The 17,604-nt window shown below is 41.2% G+C and overlaps 1 protein-coding gene across 1 annotated transcript in view; it reads left to right on the top strand.

Moving 5' to 3' along the window:
• zmat4a (zinc finger, matrin-type 4a) overlaps positions 1 to 6,132 on the top strand; it is a 160,703-nt gene extending 154,571 nt beyond the window's left edge. The window contains exon 7 of the mRNA XM_077240906.1: positions 4,269 to 6,132. Coding sequence (XP_077097021.1) covers positions 4,269 to 4,296 — 28 coding nt within the window. The 3' untranslated portion in view covers positions 4,297 to 6,132. The remainder of the gene's footprint in view (positions 1 to 4,268) is intronic.
• Positions 6,133 to 17,604: the final 11,472 nt, after the last annotated feature.

The following is a 17,604-nucleotide window of genomic DNA, read 5'->3' as shown; positions in this document are numbered from 1 at the left end:
AAATAAAAGTTCTTTCATGAAAGTCTAGATGGCGCAGGCTTATAGGTCCTTTACTCAATCTGCTTCCAATCACATCATTCCTTTATAGGGCACAGCTAATTGGTTCCTGCTGTATCAGTAGCCAATGTGGTCGCTGCTCAACCTTCAAATACTCGGTCAGCATTTGCTGTAGCAGTTGCAGCGTTCTTTCAGAAACCCTCCACCTTTCCCAGCTCCACCAGTATAGATCTGCTATGGGGCAATTCATATATGTTATATTGTACAGAAGCAGCATGTCTGTCATGCTCACAGCAGTTTGTCGTGTATGTATTGGCAATAGCAAGTCCTGTACTTGCTCTGCAGCAGCAGCAATAACCAACAGTAGCAGCGTAGCAGATCTAACATATCAACATTGTCATATCCATTATCGTGGCAAACACTCAGATTTGCCTTGACAGAAATTGACTCAATGAATCCTTAATTTTTGGGAGAAAAAAATCAGTATTGACTACTTTTTTAATGTACTGAACATGACTGTAAAATTCTAAAATATCACTACAGTGGGCAGATCCATTCCGAGGACCCTATGCATGAAGAACAGCATTTAGCATACAAAATCCCACAACGTCAATGCAAATTGTATGCCCCAAGTGCTTCCTCCATTTTGCATCACTGCTGCGATTGCATTCAGACCATGACTCTTTGATGCTTCTTTCCTGAGACACCCACCCTCCACTCAGAAGCTTAATAGGGAAGCTGCTTGAGCATTGCCTGAGGAGAAGAATGAATCACCACAACTGCAACACATTTACTTTCAGGGTCCTGCTACCCGTGTCCTGCTCATACAGAGGTCTGTGTTATTGAAATCACACATGAATGACCCTGTGTCAGTCCATGGAATTGTAAGGGTCAAAACCAGGATCAAAAGTGCAATGTCACTGTGAAATTTTATGAAATGTTTATTTCATTTAACACTTCATTTTCTTCAAAAAACTAAAATATTAAATTATTAAATGAATTTGTTCAGAACCTCAATTACTCTGTCTGCAAGGTAGAACCATAAAACACTGCACTGGTGTAAATCGGACCATTACGTTGTACTTAAGCACAGCACTTGAAAATAACACTGGAGTGAGGAAAGAAGGGAAGGTAGGAGGGAGAAGGTGGATGGAGGTCAACTTTGGTTTGGCAACAGCAATTTAGCTTGAACGTGGGACCTAAAGCTGTGAAGATTATTATGTAATAATTTTCTCCAGGCTACCTTGTTTTGCTTAATTTGGGATGTGAGAAATGTAAATTATTAACTATAGATGGCATGTTTTGTACAGCTAATTTAAGTGGAAAGGGAACAAGTTCAAATGCTGTATGAAAACATCATGATGAAGGTAGGCCTACAGCTTGTCTTCTGTAGAACAAATTTCAGCTTGTGAGCTTGACCTGTTAAGTAATCAGAAACATCTTGGAAATAGGATAAAGCTTACTTATGTCATAAAAGAGTTTTAAAAAAATAATGCAAAATTAATGCATTTCTGTGCTTGGATTATTTTTGGCCGCTGATAGCAAATCCCAATAACGACATTACAAAAATACTTGTTTTGTGTTATGACAAAAAAAAAAAAAATTGTTGTTGTTGAATGATATCTAATGACCCATTACCCATTCGATGTTTTTGCTTTGTTCTGCATTAAATGTGCATTACAGAATTTTTAATTTTTTTTTTAGGTAAAATGTACTACTGGCAGTTTATGCTACTTGCTCAGGCATCATTTTATGCATATATATATGACTGTAGGACTTTCTTCTTAATATCAGTGGGTCTCGGTTTAGAATGACAGATCTGCTCTTATATGGTAATCACAGTCAACCATGCGTATACCATGCGAACCATCAGATTCATGTGTGCAGAAGAAGAAAAAAAATGAATAAATGTTTCAATCACAAATGGGAATAGAAAGGCCAAGGTTCTCTTGTGCACCTTTAAAAATGATGCATGTGACGCATATACAAATGTAACTCTACAAAGTTGTGTATTGTTCATTTAAATGCGTAGAATAGTAAAAATAGTAAAATATAAAGATATGCTGTAATGCTTAATGCATAAATTAATTCTGTTTTATTGTGAAAGAAAAGTTATGAGGAAATAAACAAAATTACAATTGAATGCCACCAAATGTTCAGTATGTAAAACAACCGTTTCACTGCATTCAAGCAATTATGAAACAATAAGCCACTCAAGTGATGGTCAAAGAGAGTCTTGATTGAAGGCTTTTCATTTACTTTAGACAACTGGGGGTGGGGGTCTTCCTAGATTTGGCTGGGGGCTGTTTTATAAAGATTGTGTGCTACAGAATTTATGTGTATAATCCTCTGAGGCCTGGCATTTGGAAATGAAGGATGGTTTTAGTGCTGAGGCCTGGAATGCAAATTGCCCTTTGAAGAGGCATCTGGGGTATTTCATTACTATGACAAAGATAAACAGTCCTCTCCCTCTCACTGTATCAAGTGACCTGAACCTCAGCAGAGTCCTTCGAAATGTCACATGAAGTGGTGTTTTCGCAGGGTTTTTGTATCCGTTCTTTGGCTCATGTTGGTTGTAACAATAGTGGAGTGCGTCAAAGATTAGGGCTGCATTTAGTGCTCTCGCCTTTGCTGTTATTGCAATCAGTTATAGCGTTAGTCCTAATTCTGTGCTTGATTCAACATAATGAGCCATGATCTACAGGTTATTTCTGCTTTGGTTTTTGGTTACAAATCAAATACGGTGCAATATAAATCAGAACCTTTATTGAGTCTCTCATTTCTCCTTCTTGATACTTTCATTTCAAAGAACTGAAAAAAATACACATTATTTAAAAAAATAAAAAAATAAATAAAGTGCTTACTTTCACATTCAGTCACTTAGCAAATGCTTTTATCCAAAGCAAGAACAGTTTATTGTGTTTTCAAATACAGATTTACATATTAGTTGGATTGACATCAGACTATTGTAGCATTTTCTTGAGCCATTCCAGTGTTAATCTGATCTAATGTTTAAGTTCATTGTCCTGCAAGCTTGAATTTATGGTAAGGGTTTTTCACCATCCATTCCTCTTTAGCTAAGGTTTAGTGGGCTGTTGATCATTTAATCAGTTGTATCCCTCACATTGCAGCTCGGACACAATCAGTATCTTTTGACATGGTTCTTTCTGAGTAATAGCTTCACCATCACCTCCATTCAGGAGTGTTCTGCAGAGCTCTTGATATAGTCTACTGGTGCACATTAATTTCAGTCTTAATAGCTCTTACAACTCATTTCGGCTTTTATTTATCTTGTTTGTGTGGAGAGTTTTGAATGACTACCTGTCCTAAGCAACATCTGGGTTTACAGCTTCTCCTTCTTGATAACTGAATCATCAGTGCCCACAAATTTCTAACTTTATAGAATGTTCTTAAGCCTTCAGCTTTTCTTGAGATAGCGTAACTCTTGGATAATGATCCCTTATAACTGGGGTGTTATCCAGAAAAAAATAGGATATATTATTGGTTCAAGTTATTTTAAACTTGCAAGATTCGACAAATTCTGCTCAGTTTATAAGCAACTTGTACTAAATGACAACATTTAATGGCTATGGCTTGATCATTGAATTACTACCGTGTAAAACCGTCGGAGCAATAGAATATTTTTTTACAATTAGAAGACAAATATCAACACTTTTCCACCGTTTTACTGTTTAAGATTTGTCCTTTTCAAGGGTAAAAGCCACATAACTATTTCATTGTAAATATTTAATGAGACGTGAACATGGGTTACAGGATATAGAAATGATTCTGCTGGCAAATTACAGACCTCAAGCAAAATTTCCCCCTTATATTTTACTGCAAAATCTATTTTTTCTCTCTCCCTATAGCTGCATTGGTGTAAAGCATTAGATTTCGGGTTATGGTAATGTGTAATTACATAACACCCTCATGTTTTTACACAGCACATTATTATCTTTTGTTCCAGTTAAATTTTTACAGATTTTTCCAGCCCTGTCATTACAGCGAGATATGGATGGGTACATTTGTTTTGAGTGCGGGGTACATGTACTGTGTTTTGACGTTAGCTTTTAAACCTGTCTGATAGAGACACGGGATTGAACACCAACCACTCCAAGCCCCAAAGCGGAGATCTGAAATGTTGTCCTTGAGCTTTCTGATTAGATTACAGGGTTGGATAGGTGAACATTCAAAGGTTTCTACAGTGGTTCTCTGTAATGAGAATTATAAGGTATCATCTGACCTTCTGAACTTTCTTTTTCTCTTTTTAGCCTAAAAAATCAGCTGTGTGTCCAGTGAGCCAGTGGGAAAAACTAGATGATTGGATTGATGTCAGACAAGCTGTGATCAGCTTGTCCGGGATTTTCTGCCTCTATTCTGTCCTCCTTGCTCTTTCTCTTTCTCTCTCTCTCTCTCTCTCTCTCTCTCTCTCTCTCTCTCTCTCTCTCTCTCTCTCTCTCTCTCTCTCTCTCTCTCTCTCTCTCTCTCTCTCTCTCTCTCTCTCTCTCTCTCTCTCTCTCTCTCTTTTACTCTGTTGTCTTACTCTCAACTTGACTGCAAAAGAAGATTAAAGATCCTCTTAAAGTCAGCCTTTAGTCATCCCGAACCCTTTCTCTACCTCCCAGCCTCCTCCACAGCAGGTCTCCTCCTCATGACTCAAATACAGACATCAGGCTCTGAATCTCTGGAGGAGATGTGACTTCATCCAGTGACACCCATCTGGTACTTATTCTGTTATTGCGCCAGAAGTTTATATAGCTAAACTCAGTCAGTTGTTGTGTGCATGACTGAATACCGTACTTGTGGTCACTTTATCAGCTAAGCAATATCCATTCAAAAATCTGCCAAAATAATCGTTAATATCATAACAAAAATTAAAGTAAAAAGAGAATGTACTCTATAGAAACTGTTGTTCATATTTTACTTTTATGTCTTATTTTTATGCACTATTTGTTGTTTGTGTGCAAACAATACACGTTATACAAATATCTATGTGTTTTTGGCCTAAAAATATGGGCATTCGGAGCAGGGTTCTACTGAAACAAAATTACTAGATGTGTTTGTTGTATGTGTATGTGAAATCTGTAGATAGCTGTTTGATGAATGGGCATTTGAGAATATTTGTAAGCTAATGTGAGGCTATTTAGATTTCTGGTCTGGTTTTTAATACGTTTTTGAAGTTTTGGAGAAAAAATTAAGTTATAAGTCTTCAAAAGAAGATCAGAAAACACGGATCAAGCAGCTATTCCTTCATTATCCGTCACTTATTTTACATACCTGTTTCCTTTTACATGCCACTGTGAAAACAGGTTAGAAGATGTGTACAAACATACTGGAATAATTGGTTTTTAATAATATTCTAATAATACTTGAAAATTATTGTTATTATTAAAAACGTATTTTAAAAGATATTAAATGTAATTATTAAATCATTATTATTAATTTGCACTTTCTGCATTTCTATTCTTTGTTTTTTTAATAGTAAAAGTGTCATTTTTACTTTAAAATTAATTTGTGACTCTCTGGAATACTTGATTCTGATTGGTGAATTGTTGCATTCAACTGTCAAATATTTCTCCATAACGGCAGTTTTGGAATCCAGGAATCCTTTACTCTGTTTCTCTATTGTCTCTGCAATTGAGCTAATAGAATTATTTCAACCAATATCAACTCAAAAAAAAAGTGTATGTTAATGTACAGTTACATGGTCATTATCCCGAATTATATATTTTTTTTTTGATAATGTTTCACTGTCTGTACATTATTCCTTCATTATTTTACTCCTTATAGAAAGTTGTTTATCCCTTTATACAATCAGGTAAAAGCTAAATATATTTGACACATGAAATAACACTTTATCAAAGCCAGATCTCTTGAGCAAAACATAACATATTATTTAGCCAAATGTGGTCAGATGTAATCTGTCATAATGTATATACTTAAAATTTTTATTATTAACCAAGAACAATTCAGTGCACAAATAATCACTGCTCTGTGGAAGAATTCATTTATGCATTGTTTCATTGGAACTAATGTGTGTTCCCTTTAAAGAGAGCAACCTCCTGTTCTCTCCCTCTTTGTGCTCTGGGTCATGTGATCTACTGTGTCTAAACAAATAAAAGACACTTAAAATCACTTTTAATACAGTGTTTTGATTTTCACCTTCATTCATTAAGACATTTACAGTAGATATGCTTTTTTATATGCTCAGTGGGTCATTTCTCTTTGAGACATCATTATTTCCCAATTTGAGGTGCAATGAATGACACAGGTTCATAATTCACTCTGCAGTGAGCACAGGCCTTCATCAAATGTAATTAACATTCAGACGTCCCATTTCCGACACTAATTAAGCTGCAGCATGACATGAAATTGCCTGGCAGAATCCCACTATGATTCTAATACTTTACCTTAGATACCAAACAAAAAAAAATCCGCTGTTGTGTTTTTTGTCCTCCTTTCCCTCTCAAAGGACAGATATTCAGACAACCATGTACATTCCAAGCACCTCTGTACCTTCAGTCCTTCTGCGAGTCAAAGCCATTTATTTGATAATGAACTTTTCTAATGAAACGTTCCATTGCTGTGCTCCCCTTTCATGCATCCTGACCCGTTGAGATAGATTATTCTAATTAAGTGATGCCCGCAACAGCGGCACCTCATCAGAAGGCCTGAGTCATTAATTCTGCTCATGAGGAAATTTAAATAATGGAATGTAAATGGGGAATGCTCCCAAAAGGGATCTGTCTGTGGGGTGATGTTAATGTGAGCAAATGACAGTGTGTAATAAAGCAGCTCTGTCCATCCCAACAGAGTCCAGGGACTGGCCTGAAAGAAAAAAAAAATATATAACTCATCCCTAAGTTCAATGTGAAAGCTTTGATGTGCTTTCAGTTTCACTCAGGTTTGCTTAAAGGATGGCAGAGCCATCTACGTCCGCCTGATTGTTATTTTTGGTATACAGGTAAGTGCCTTTTAGGCCCCATAGACCGCAGCTCACCAGAGCCATAAATAATCTAATCCTCCAAGCCCCTGTTCTGTGTCGTTGCACTGAAAAAACAGATCCATTGGAGGCCTGAAACGATCAGGGGTATTTCCACATTTGTGTTTTCTAAGAACATCCACTTAGTGAAGAGATCAAATGTTTTTGAAGATGTACATGAGATCAACAATCTTCCAAAACCATAACATGGTTCTCTTACGAGAGTTTCTCTCGTACTGCGTAATATTTTACGCTATGGGGAAACCCTCTTTTCCACGAGATATTGAAGCCAAAAATTATCCTTAATTTTGAATTAATGTAAAACGCGTTGCGGCAGCATGCAGACATAGGCAAGGCGGCTTGCGTGCCTATTGGCTGACCTGCGGCAACAGCCGCAGCCTATCGAGAGAGGCCCTGCGTGACTCCATATCCAATGGGGGGCGCTTCGCGCCACTACGTCACGTCCCGTCCCGAAATAGGCGTGGCATTGACCTATAAATATAGCTCGACAGGCTGATACAAACTGATTTTCATCTCTTCAGCGAAGCTCACCAATCACTGGATCCAGAGTGAGAACCCGCGAGCCCGAGTTTCACACTCTCTCTCTCTCTCTTATCTAAACTTTCTTATCTTTTTAAACATGCCTTATTCCTGTGGCTCGTGCTGAGCCGCACTCAGCGACGGGGACCGCCATGTCATCTGCGTTTCCTGCCTGGGTGAGGATCATGCAACTCTCGCACTCGCTGACGGCGGCTGCCATCATTGCGAGCTATTGCCATGGCGACTCTGAGGACTCGCCTGGCATTTTTTCTCCGAGTCTGCACTTCCACCCGCTATAGTGCCATGCCATATAAAGTGGCGTACTCAACGGGTCCACGAGCCTTCTCCAGCCTGCGAAAGCTCGCCAGTTCACCCGCCAGCTTCGCCAGCTTCACTTGAGTCGCTCACCGACGGACAGCGGCCGCCGTCCGCCGCCGCTTCCGCCATTGGTGACGACGAGATAGCTGCTTTATCCTGACGTCGGACAGTGAGGATTGGGCGAGCTCTGTAAACCTCCCACCCTCTGCCCGCGAGACGTCAGGGAAACGGGCCAGCATCGAATCCGAGCTGATACATCTGGTCTCACAGGCCGCGGCGAGCCTCGCCCTTGAGTGGAAGGCGCCCGCGCAGCCCGCTCTCGCGCGCTCTCGCTCTGCCAGACGCTGCCTCCCTCCGCGTGGGCCCCGGCCGAAGACTGAGATAAAGCCAGAGGCCTCAAAGTCTTCCTAGCCCTCCTAGGTAAGCAACGGTGTTTATCCCTCTGGGGTCGAGAAACGCGCCAGCGCGTTTTGCTAGATTTTTTTCACATAGCAGGAATATAGACTTCAAATACTCTGTCATTTTTGGTAATTCAGACTTAAGAAATATAAAAAAATAAACTGTTGAATGTCTATTTTTTTGTGTGTCCACTTACAATCGAAATAAAACATTGTGCTTTTGTAAAATAAAGAAAATAAACAGGGTGTGCTTTCTGTCTCTCCATCTCTGTTAACCTTTTTTCTGGAGCACGTCTCTAAACTTAAACAAAACTCAGCGAATACTATTCACCCAAGCATGAGCAATATATATTTATAATCATTTAAGTTTGTACTTTTAAAATATCTAATTCAAAACTAAAATAAATATTCTCTGTTTATGTAATCTATAAAAAAAGAGAGAGGTCTCAGCCGATCTCATTATCGTTCTCTCAGCTCATTATTCTGCTAATGTGACACGCCCACGGAGAGCGCGCGGTATTCAAACGCAAATGATCTAAGGCAAGCCATTCAAACATGCCAACGCCCACCAGCTGGTTTAAACACATCATGTTTAATAAAAATGTGTACTTTACCTCGTCTTGCTACCTGTGAGGAATAATACTATCTAATAACCCTGGAAAATATACCAGAAGTGCAGGTAGTTTCATTAGCAATGGATCCAGCTGATGTAGTAAGTCATTTATTCTTAAATGCTTTGTTCTAATCGCGATTTTGAATAGTGTCTGTACACCGCAAAAAGATTTTTTAAAGGAACACTCCACCGTTTTTTGAAATAGGGCTTATTCACGGTCTCCCTTACATTAACCGCATTCGAAGCTAGGGTCCCGAACAGTGGTACAGATAGAGCCTTCAAAACTAGAGCTAGATCCCATGGCGGCACGGAGGGCGGCCGAGAAGGACACAATCTCCTCACTCCCCTGAGAAATCTGATCACCAGAGCATGCTTACCGATCGATTGCCCGTCAACCGGGGAACGAAAAGCAGCAATAGCGGCCACATACACCTTCAGCATGGATGGCAAACTCCCGCTATCCATTCTGTGCTGTAGAAAGCGCAAAACATCCGACACAGAACAGGTCCCCGGGTCAATATCGATCTCTCGGCACCATTTTGCAAACACTCCCCACTCTACAGAGTGTAGAGGCGCCTGGTAGAAGGCACGCGCGCCTCCTCGAGTGTGCTCAGCACTTGAGAATTTCATTTCATTTCATTTCATTTATTATACAGGAAAATTCAACAGCAACAGTATAGTTACAGTAAAAACGGGCCTGGCTCAGTTTAAAAACTGGTTTACAGCAGGTTCCTGTTCTGCAGCAACATAAAAACAATACACAGAAATTCAGAACATGTATACAAGACATTGTAATTGATTAGGTAGATACAAACAAGACATTAAATACAAAAACAAAAAAAAAACAAGCCAAAAAACTGTACATGAGCAGTCAGTGTGTACAAGTTTGACTACTAAGAAGAAACTGTTTATATGACTTTTTGAAATAAGTGAAGGACGATAATATTCGAATAAGGAGTGTCATTCCAGATTTTAGTGTAAGTATAGAAAAACGATTTCTGACCATAGTTATTTTTGTACTGTGGAACTGGAATGAGTGCCTGCGAGACAGACCTAGTAAGGCGTAGAGGTCTCGAAGTTTGTGTCGGGAGAAGACCTATAAGTGCAGGTGAAGAGCTATTTTGAATACGAAAATAAAAAGCAAGAGCATGGCTATTTACAAAGTTCTGATAAGTCAAAGCATTTGTGCGTATGAGCGCACTGCAGTGATGTGACCATTTTGGGAGATTACTGTGAATCTTAAGTGCTCTGTAGTACAGTCGTGCTATAGGTTCCGTGATGTCCTTAGTGGTGAGAGACCAGATTGGCAGACAGTATGACAATGTTGAGAATACAATAGCATGTAAATACGTTTCAGAAACTGAGAAAGAGAGATGAGGTCTAATCTTGTTATATACGTAAAGTTTCTGATTCAGCTTTTTTGTTAATTTCGAGATGTGTTCCCGGTATGTAAGATGTGAATCAAGTAATACACCCAGGTAGTTATAGGTCTTAGTGACAGCAAGATCTTGATTTGCCAAAGTAATGGAATCAGTTAAAAAAAGTTTTTTTCTGGTTGAGTGAAAATACATGCATTCCGTTTTCTTTAAATTGATGGTCAGATGGTTCTTTTTCAGCCAGTCATATATCAGATGAAGATCAGTTTGTAGTTTGGAATTTATGACAGTAGGATTTGAATCAGAGATAAATATCACCGTGTCATCAGCGTACAGTAAACATTTTGAGTGTTTACACACTCGAGGAAAATCATTAATGTATAAAAGAAAAAGTAAGGGTCCAAGAATACTACCTTGCGGAACACCCATGTCACAAACTAAGGGTTGCGATATGTTATGATTAATTTTTACCGTCTGATACCTATTTGTCAAATAAGAAGAAAGCATTTCTATCACGGAAGGAGACAGTTTAAATGAGTTAAGTTTATTTAGTAAGATCTGGTGGTTCACTGTATCGAAAGCTTTATGGAAATCAATAAAAATAGCTCCAGTGATATGACCTATGTTAAGAGAGTTACGTACATGCTCAGTGAAGAGTAATAGTGCCGAGTTTGTTGATCTCTTAGCACGAAAACCGTGTTGATTATCACTGAGCCAGTTATTTGTTTCGAGATAAGAGCTTAGTTGACTATGCAGGACTTTTTCCAGTAATTTAGACATTGCTGGAAGTATTGAAATGGGTCTGTAATTTGAAAGTAGAGTACAGTCATCAGATTTAAAAATTGGGGTAATCTGTGCTGTTTTCCAGTCAGTCGGAAAAATAGAAAACCTGATGCAGCGATTAGTTAAATGCAGAAAGAGAGGTATGAGGCTATCAGCATGAGTCTTTAAAAGTAAGGTACTTAAACCATAAGCATCATGAGCATAAGAATTTTTTAACAGATTTAATGTATGCATCATCTCACGCTGTGAAATCTCAGTGAATGAGAACTGATCAGATGTTGGGGGGAGATCAGATGAAGACAAAGAAGGAGTAATAAAATGCTTAGCCAAGTCTTTAACAGATGAAAGAAAATAATCATTAAAAGCACTTGCAATTTTTTCTGAATCAGAGATAAGAGTACCCCGTATGGAAATTTGAATATTAACAATATTTTTCTTCTCATTTTTATTATCACCAGTGATGACCTTAAGGGTCTGCCATAGTCTCTTTGGGTTAGTAGCGGATTGAATAATTTGCTGTTGGAAATATATTGCCTTAGCCTTACGCAGTTCCATATTACATTTATTTCTAATTTGTTTAAAGTTATTTTTACTCTCAGATGTTCGATTTAATCTGTACAATTTAAAAAGAGAGGCTTTCAATTTTAGAAGTTGTAGTATTTCAGGGTTTATCCACGGTAATTTAATATTTCTTGTTCGAATTTTATTGACAGTGATATATTTATTCTGTATTTTATGTAGTTTAGTATGAAATTGCATTAAAATTTGATCTGGATCTTCTAGTAACAACTCATCACTCCAGTCAATAGCACCAAAGTCAGCATTGAACTGTGGCAATTTTGAAGTTGGTATTCTTGGTACAGAATGGGGAGCATGAGTTTTTTTGGATTGTAAGTTTGTTCTAACGGCATAGATGAGCGAATGATCTGAAATAGCTACATCCATGACACCAGACATTGTATATTTTGAAGGCTGATTTGTGAAGAAAAGATCCAGAATAGAGCTACGCGTTTTGCTGATTCTTGTTGGATCCTTAATTAATTGATACAAACCAAGTTTCATTGCAATAGCTTTTAATGATTTTGACGAACTATCATTCCAGTCAAGATTGATATCGCCCAAAATTACAAGCTCCTTCGATGTAACAGATTTAATTATGTCAGCAAGCTGAGATAGATAAAAACTTTCACTGACATTAGGAGGCTTGTAAGTCACGACTATAGTAATTGCATGTTGCGGTGTAAAATGTACGATCAGTTTCAATGTTTCAGTTTCAGTTTCAACTTTTGATATTGAGTGTGCGTATTTCTGACTAACATAGAAAGCCACTCCACCTCCGGCCTTACTAGTGCGGTCTTTCCGATACAATTCATAATTCTCGATTGAAAGAAAATAATCAGGGATATTGGGAGTTAACCATGATTCAGAAATTGCCATTACATGTGCTTTTGACTGCGCAAGCAAGATTTTAAATTCGTCTAGCTTGGGAACGAGGCTACGGGTGTTTAGATGACAAATTTTAAAGCCTCTAGTACTGCCGAGTTGTATTAAGTTTGTTGGACTTTTTCTTGGATGAGGTATTCCCCTTTGTAGTTTAATTGGTTTGACTGAAAGACTAGTAGAAGAAATTTCAGACGGTAAAATGGGAAAAGATGAGGGAGTGAAGGTAATCGGAGCTGAAAGACTGGAGTATGGAAAACAATCGTAAGTTATAGGTAAAAACATATTCTGAGGTTGCGATACAGAAGTAAAAAATCTGCTATAATTTGCATGTGCATATAGTCCCCACAGATGCAATATACCTAAAGGTGTCAAGAAAATATTTGTGTCAGGCCCCGGGATTGAGCTCAACATTTCCGATGAACAGAAGAATAGTTATTAAAAGTCTTGATGTACTTAAAGTATGTTTACACTTACTTTCGTTTTTATCAGAGACATTTGATTTAAAATCGATTACCCACCGGTGAAAGATAATAGTTCGGCTGAAGAAGGACAACGGCTGATGAATAACTGGTTGACCAGAGTTTTTGATCGCAGACATCTGGACAGGATAATGTAGATTGATAGCCGGGGTACTGGTTCGTGGTGTAGAAAACTCTGTTAGTACAGTAAGCTCCTCTGACGGTCGGATACGTAGTCGGGCACACCCGCACAGAGCTGCCGTCCCGAGTGTCCCGTGCAGAGTGTCCCGTTTATTTAGGGTCCCCGCAGCGGCCACACATGAAGGTTCCACAGCTCGGGGCTGGGGTGCCATTTCGTGCCTTTCGCCTGAGACAGCAGGTCCTTCCTGAGGGGGATTTGCCATGGGAGAGCCACCATTAACTCTCTCAGGTCCCCGAACCAGGGCTGATTCGGCCAGTTCAGGGCCACGAGGATCACTGCTGCTCTCTCCTCCCTGATTTTGCACAAGACCATAGGCAAAATCTTTACCGGGGGGAACGCGTAAAGCCTGGTTTCCGGCCAACGCGACGTCAGAGCATCTCCCGTCAGCTGCGAGTGAGATAGCGAGAAGAACGTCTGACTGTGCGCATTCTCGCTTGTAGCAAAAAGATCCACGTCCGCCTTCCCGAATCGATCCCAAATCATTTGGACTGATCCGGGGTGAAGCCTCTACTCTCCTTGAGGAATCCCGTTCCTCGAAAGCATGTCCGCTCCACGGTTCAGGATACCGGGGATGTGCGCCGCTCTTATGGAGAGAAAGTGTCAGTCCGCTCACAACAGGAGACTCGCTGCCTGTTTGAACAGAGCTCCGGAGCCCATGCCTCCCTGGCGATTTATGCACGAGACCACAGACATGTTCGGTTCAAATCAGTACATGTTGCCACTCCAATTTTGACCGAAAAGCCTTCAAGGCCAAGGACACCGCTTCCAATTCCAGACGGTATATGTGCCACTCTCTCTGTGACTCCGACTACAGGCCTAAGGCAGGTACGCCCAGGCACACTGCTCCCCAGCCTGAGGTTGACGCGTCCGTCAAAGTCACGGTGCGCTGCGTCACTATTCTCAAAGGGAACTCCTGGGCTGAACATATCCGGGTTGCTCCACGGTCTCAGAGTGCAGACAAAACTGTGAGTGACCGTAATACGCTTGTGGCCTGAAGACCACGCCCCCGGCGGAACTCGAATTTTCAGACAAAACTGCAGCGGCCCCATATGCAGCACGCCCAGTTAGCACACTGAAGAAGCCGCCGCCATCAGTCCCAGAAGCCTCTTCAATTCCCTCAGTGAAACAGACCTGCCCAGTCTGAAACGGTGCAGAGTCGATGAGATTGTCTCTATGCGCTCTTGAGAGAGGTGGGCTCGCATCGTCATCGAGTTCAAACATACTCCCAGATACGTTATAGTCTGACTGGTATAAACACGCTTTTCTGAGTGTTCACACGCAGTCCCAGCTTATCCAGATGGCGGAGCAGCGTCTCCACGTGACCAAATAGCACATCTCTCTAGTGGGCTAAAATCAGCCAGTCTACACACTTTGAAAAGGTGCGAGGGGCTAGGGCCAGTCCGAACAGCCCGGGACGAACCTGTGCCAGGATCTGCTTCAGTGTTGTAATTCTGAACGCGCGCTTGTGAAGCGCTAGGTTGATGGGTCTCAGGTCCAGTATCGGACGGAGTCCCCCATCCTTCTTTGGCACCGCAAAGTAACGGCTGTAGAATCCGCTCTCCTGCTCGCTCGAAGGGACGTGTTCTATCGCTCCTTTCTCGGGCAAACTGAGAACTTCCTGTCTCAGAACGGGAACATTTTGGAGCAAAGTTAATGACGGGACCACGCCGTGGAAGCTGGGTGTTCTGCATCTAAACTGAAGAGAAAATAATAGTGCTGATTTATGCCCAGTACCCACGGCAAAATCCCTGCGATAGCCTTCCACGCATCCAGGAAGTGACACAGCGGGCGCTTTAGGTCTGCGACCGTCACCGCTACCGGCGCCGTGTATACGCTGGAACCCCGCCCCCACCAGGCTTGCAGCACTGGTGGGAGGGCGGCTTGCGGAGGGCTGTGTGTGGTGTTGGCATTCTCGCGCCCACGAGATGCCATTATAGAAATGGGCTGTGGCTCCGCGCTGCTCTTGGGCAGGGCGAGTGAGACCGAGTGAGGTGTAAGAGGAAGAAAAAGCTCTCTTTTCTTGCAGGTCACCGCAGCGGGCTGCCTAACAGGACCCCGAGGTTGGCGAGAAGACGAGGAAGAGCGGGATCGAGACTGTTTTGGCGGCTCGCGCCGCGGCATCACGTGACTCATCGCCTTGGGGGGCGGAAGCTCGCGTCCGTGAAGCTGACAGCATCAACTCCTTGTCCTCGGGCAGTAGGCCCAATCCCCGCTGGTTTTTTGAGCCATTTCCCTTCTAGCTCTGAGGGCGCGCGCTGGCAGATCAGCACAGTGGGCGCACGTACCATCCATCAATGCTGCCTCGGCTTGGGCGAGGCCCAAGCAGACGACACAAAACTGATGGGAGTCGGGCGGTTCAAGAGAGCCCGAAACAGATCCGGCAAGTAGAAGCCATCGGATGCTGAGAAGAAAGGTAAGAATCTTCTAATTGCACCTTATAATTGCACCTGGGGGTGGTGATGGCGCAATGGATAAGACACATGCCTTAGGTGTGAGAGACCCGGGTTCGAATCCACTGTGAGACACCAATGTGTCCCTGAGCAAGACACTTAACCCCTAGTTGCTCCAGAAGCGTGCTACCTCTGACATATATAGCAATTGTAAGTCGCTTTGGATAAAAGCGTCAGCTAAATGAATACATGTAAATGTTCTACAATGACTAAAAGAATTCCGTAGGTTGAGTTGTAGCACAACGATTTAAGCGTGAAGAAAGAGATTCTGACGTAATTGTCGCGCCCATGCAATTTATACTGCCCAATTTATACCTGTCAGTATTTGCATGCTTCGTGACAATTGGCTAGCTCCATAGCCCATAAGATTTCAGCGAAAGTGGAGAAGGGAGGGGTTCCCATATATGTCACAGCTGACGTAATGTTGAGTTACTGCCTTGAAAGGGAACTTGTTACAATCTCTATATATGATAAGAAATGTCTTCGGTCCAATCAGATAAACTGCCACAAGGCACCTGAAACTTGCCCACACCCACCTTCCTATGCGTAGTGCCCCCCATCCCCCCTCCCCCCAACCGAGGGGGGACCTCTGGCACTTTTTTTCTCTTCAAGCACTGTTAACAACTAACCGTAATGCTCATACACAGTCACGAAAATAAATGGAATGATTCATATAGAGTAGGATTGTGAATGAGGAGAGAGCAGAATAGATTAGCTGCTGTCTGTTCCAGTTAGCACCAGCATGGCTGAAGCCCAGGCTTTAGCCAGTGGGGGACATCCAGGTTGTCGAGGTACATCCATCCGGCCCGGCATAGGCATTCTAGGCACGTGTCTATCCTCGCACTTCCAGGGAGGCCCAATTACAATTTGGAAACACATAAACACACACACACACGCATATATATATATATATATATAAATATATTTAGTTTTTTATTTAGTTTTTTATCTAATGGTAAAACACATTAAGACATTTACTATATAAATGAATACAATTTAAAATATCGTAAAACTGGTATCTCCATATTTCATCATTTTAGTTTATTTTGTTTAGATCAGTCAGATATTAGTATGCATGTCAGCTACTGGGGTTGGGATGGGGCCCAAAAATGTATTTTGCGTATGTCACAATATGAGGTAAATCCGGCCCTTGGCCCGTCCCCCACACTGCCATGTGCATCTATTCGCTGCGGCACTATAGTGGTTATTTGCTTTTAGAGTGCATGTTTGTAAACAGCTCCATCTCTCTCTGCTTGCTCTGACATTACTATGCTGTGGGCAGGGGGGGTGGAATGTCTGTCAGTGCATGTTAGTTCACCACCAGTCAAGGCCTGCAGTCAGAGGCTAAATCGGAGCAATGTTTCTGCCGCACTTGTGCCAGTCAGCATCACAAAGCTCCAGAGAGCCAGAGCCGTATACCCTGGCACCCATATCCTCAGCTCGGGGCCACCTTCCTGGAAAGGCGACTTAATTTAACCCGTTCCCGTTCCCCCAAGGTTTTTGTGACCGTCCGTGACGCCTAACCCCATAAACACTGTACTGTAATTTCCCGATGTGTGGAAGCACAGGGACCTAATTCATCCTCTGCGATAAGAATAATATGTGATGTGGCTTTCTGACATGAATTAATAATCTTTTTAATGCTCCACCAGACCATATTCAGGTTCAAATGCTCTGCATGACAATAATATGAAGCTAATTTAAATGTAATTATTAAATCGTGATCTATTAAATATTAAATTAAAGAACTGATCATGTATTCACTTGTTGCTGATTGTGATGGAAAGCAGGAAAGCTTGTCTGAAAATTGTGCATACATAATCAAGATATAACTGTATAGAACAAGGTTTGCATTTCAAATTAGTTTTTGTATTAATACCGTATTTAAAATTACTTTACACAGTATAAATAAAATAGTTTCAGTCCCTGGAACCCCCTAACTATCTCTGCATAATTGACTAAATTGAGTCATCCATGCAACCGATTTGTTCAAATTAACTCATTCTGGAAAGAAACGTGACTGTGGCTACATCCGAAATCGAGT

Source organism: Siphateles boraxobius, unplaced genomic scaffold, assembly GCF_051911475.1.
Source record: "Siphateles boraxobius isolate OS27281-9 unplaced genomic scaffold, OSU_SipBor_1 24, whole genome shotgun sequence".
Lineage (NCBI taxonomy): Eukaryota > Metazoa > Chordata > Actinopteri > Cypriniformes > Leuciscidae > Siphateles > Siphateles boraxobius.
This window is presented reverse-complemented; position numbering and strand designations above follow the sequence as displayed.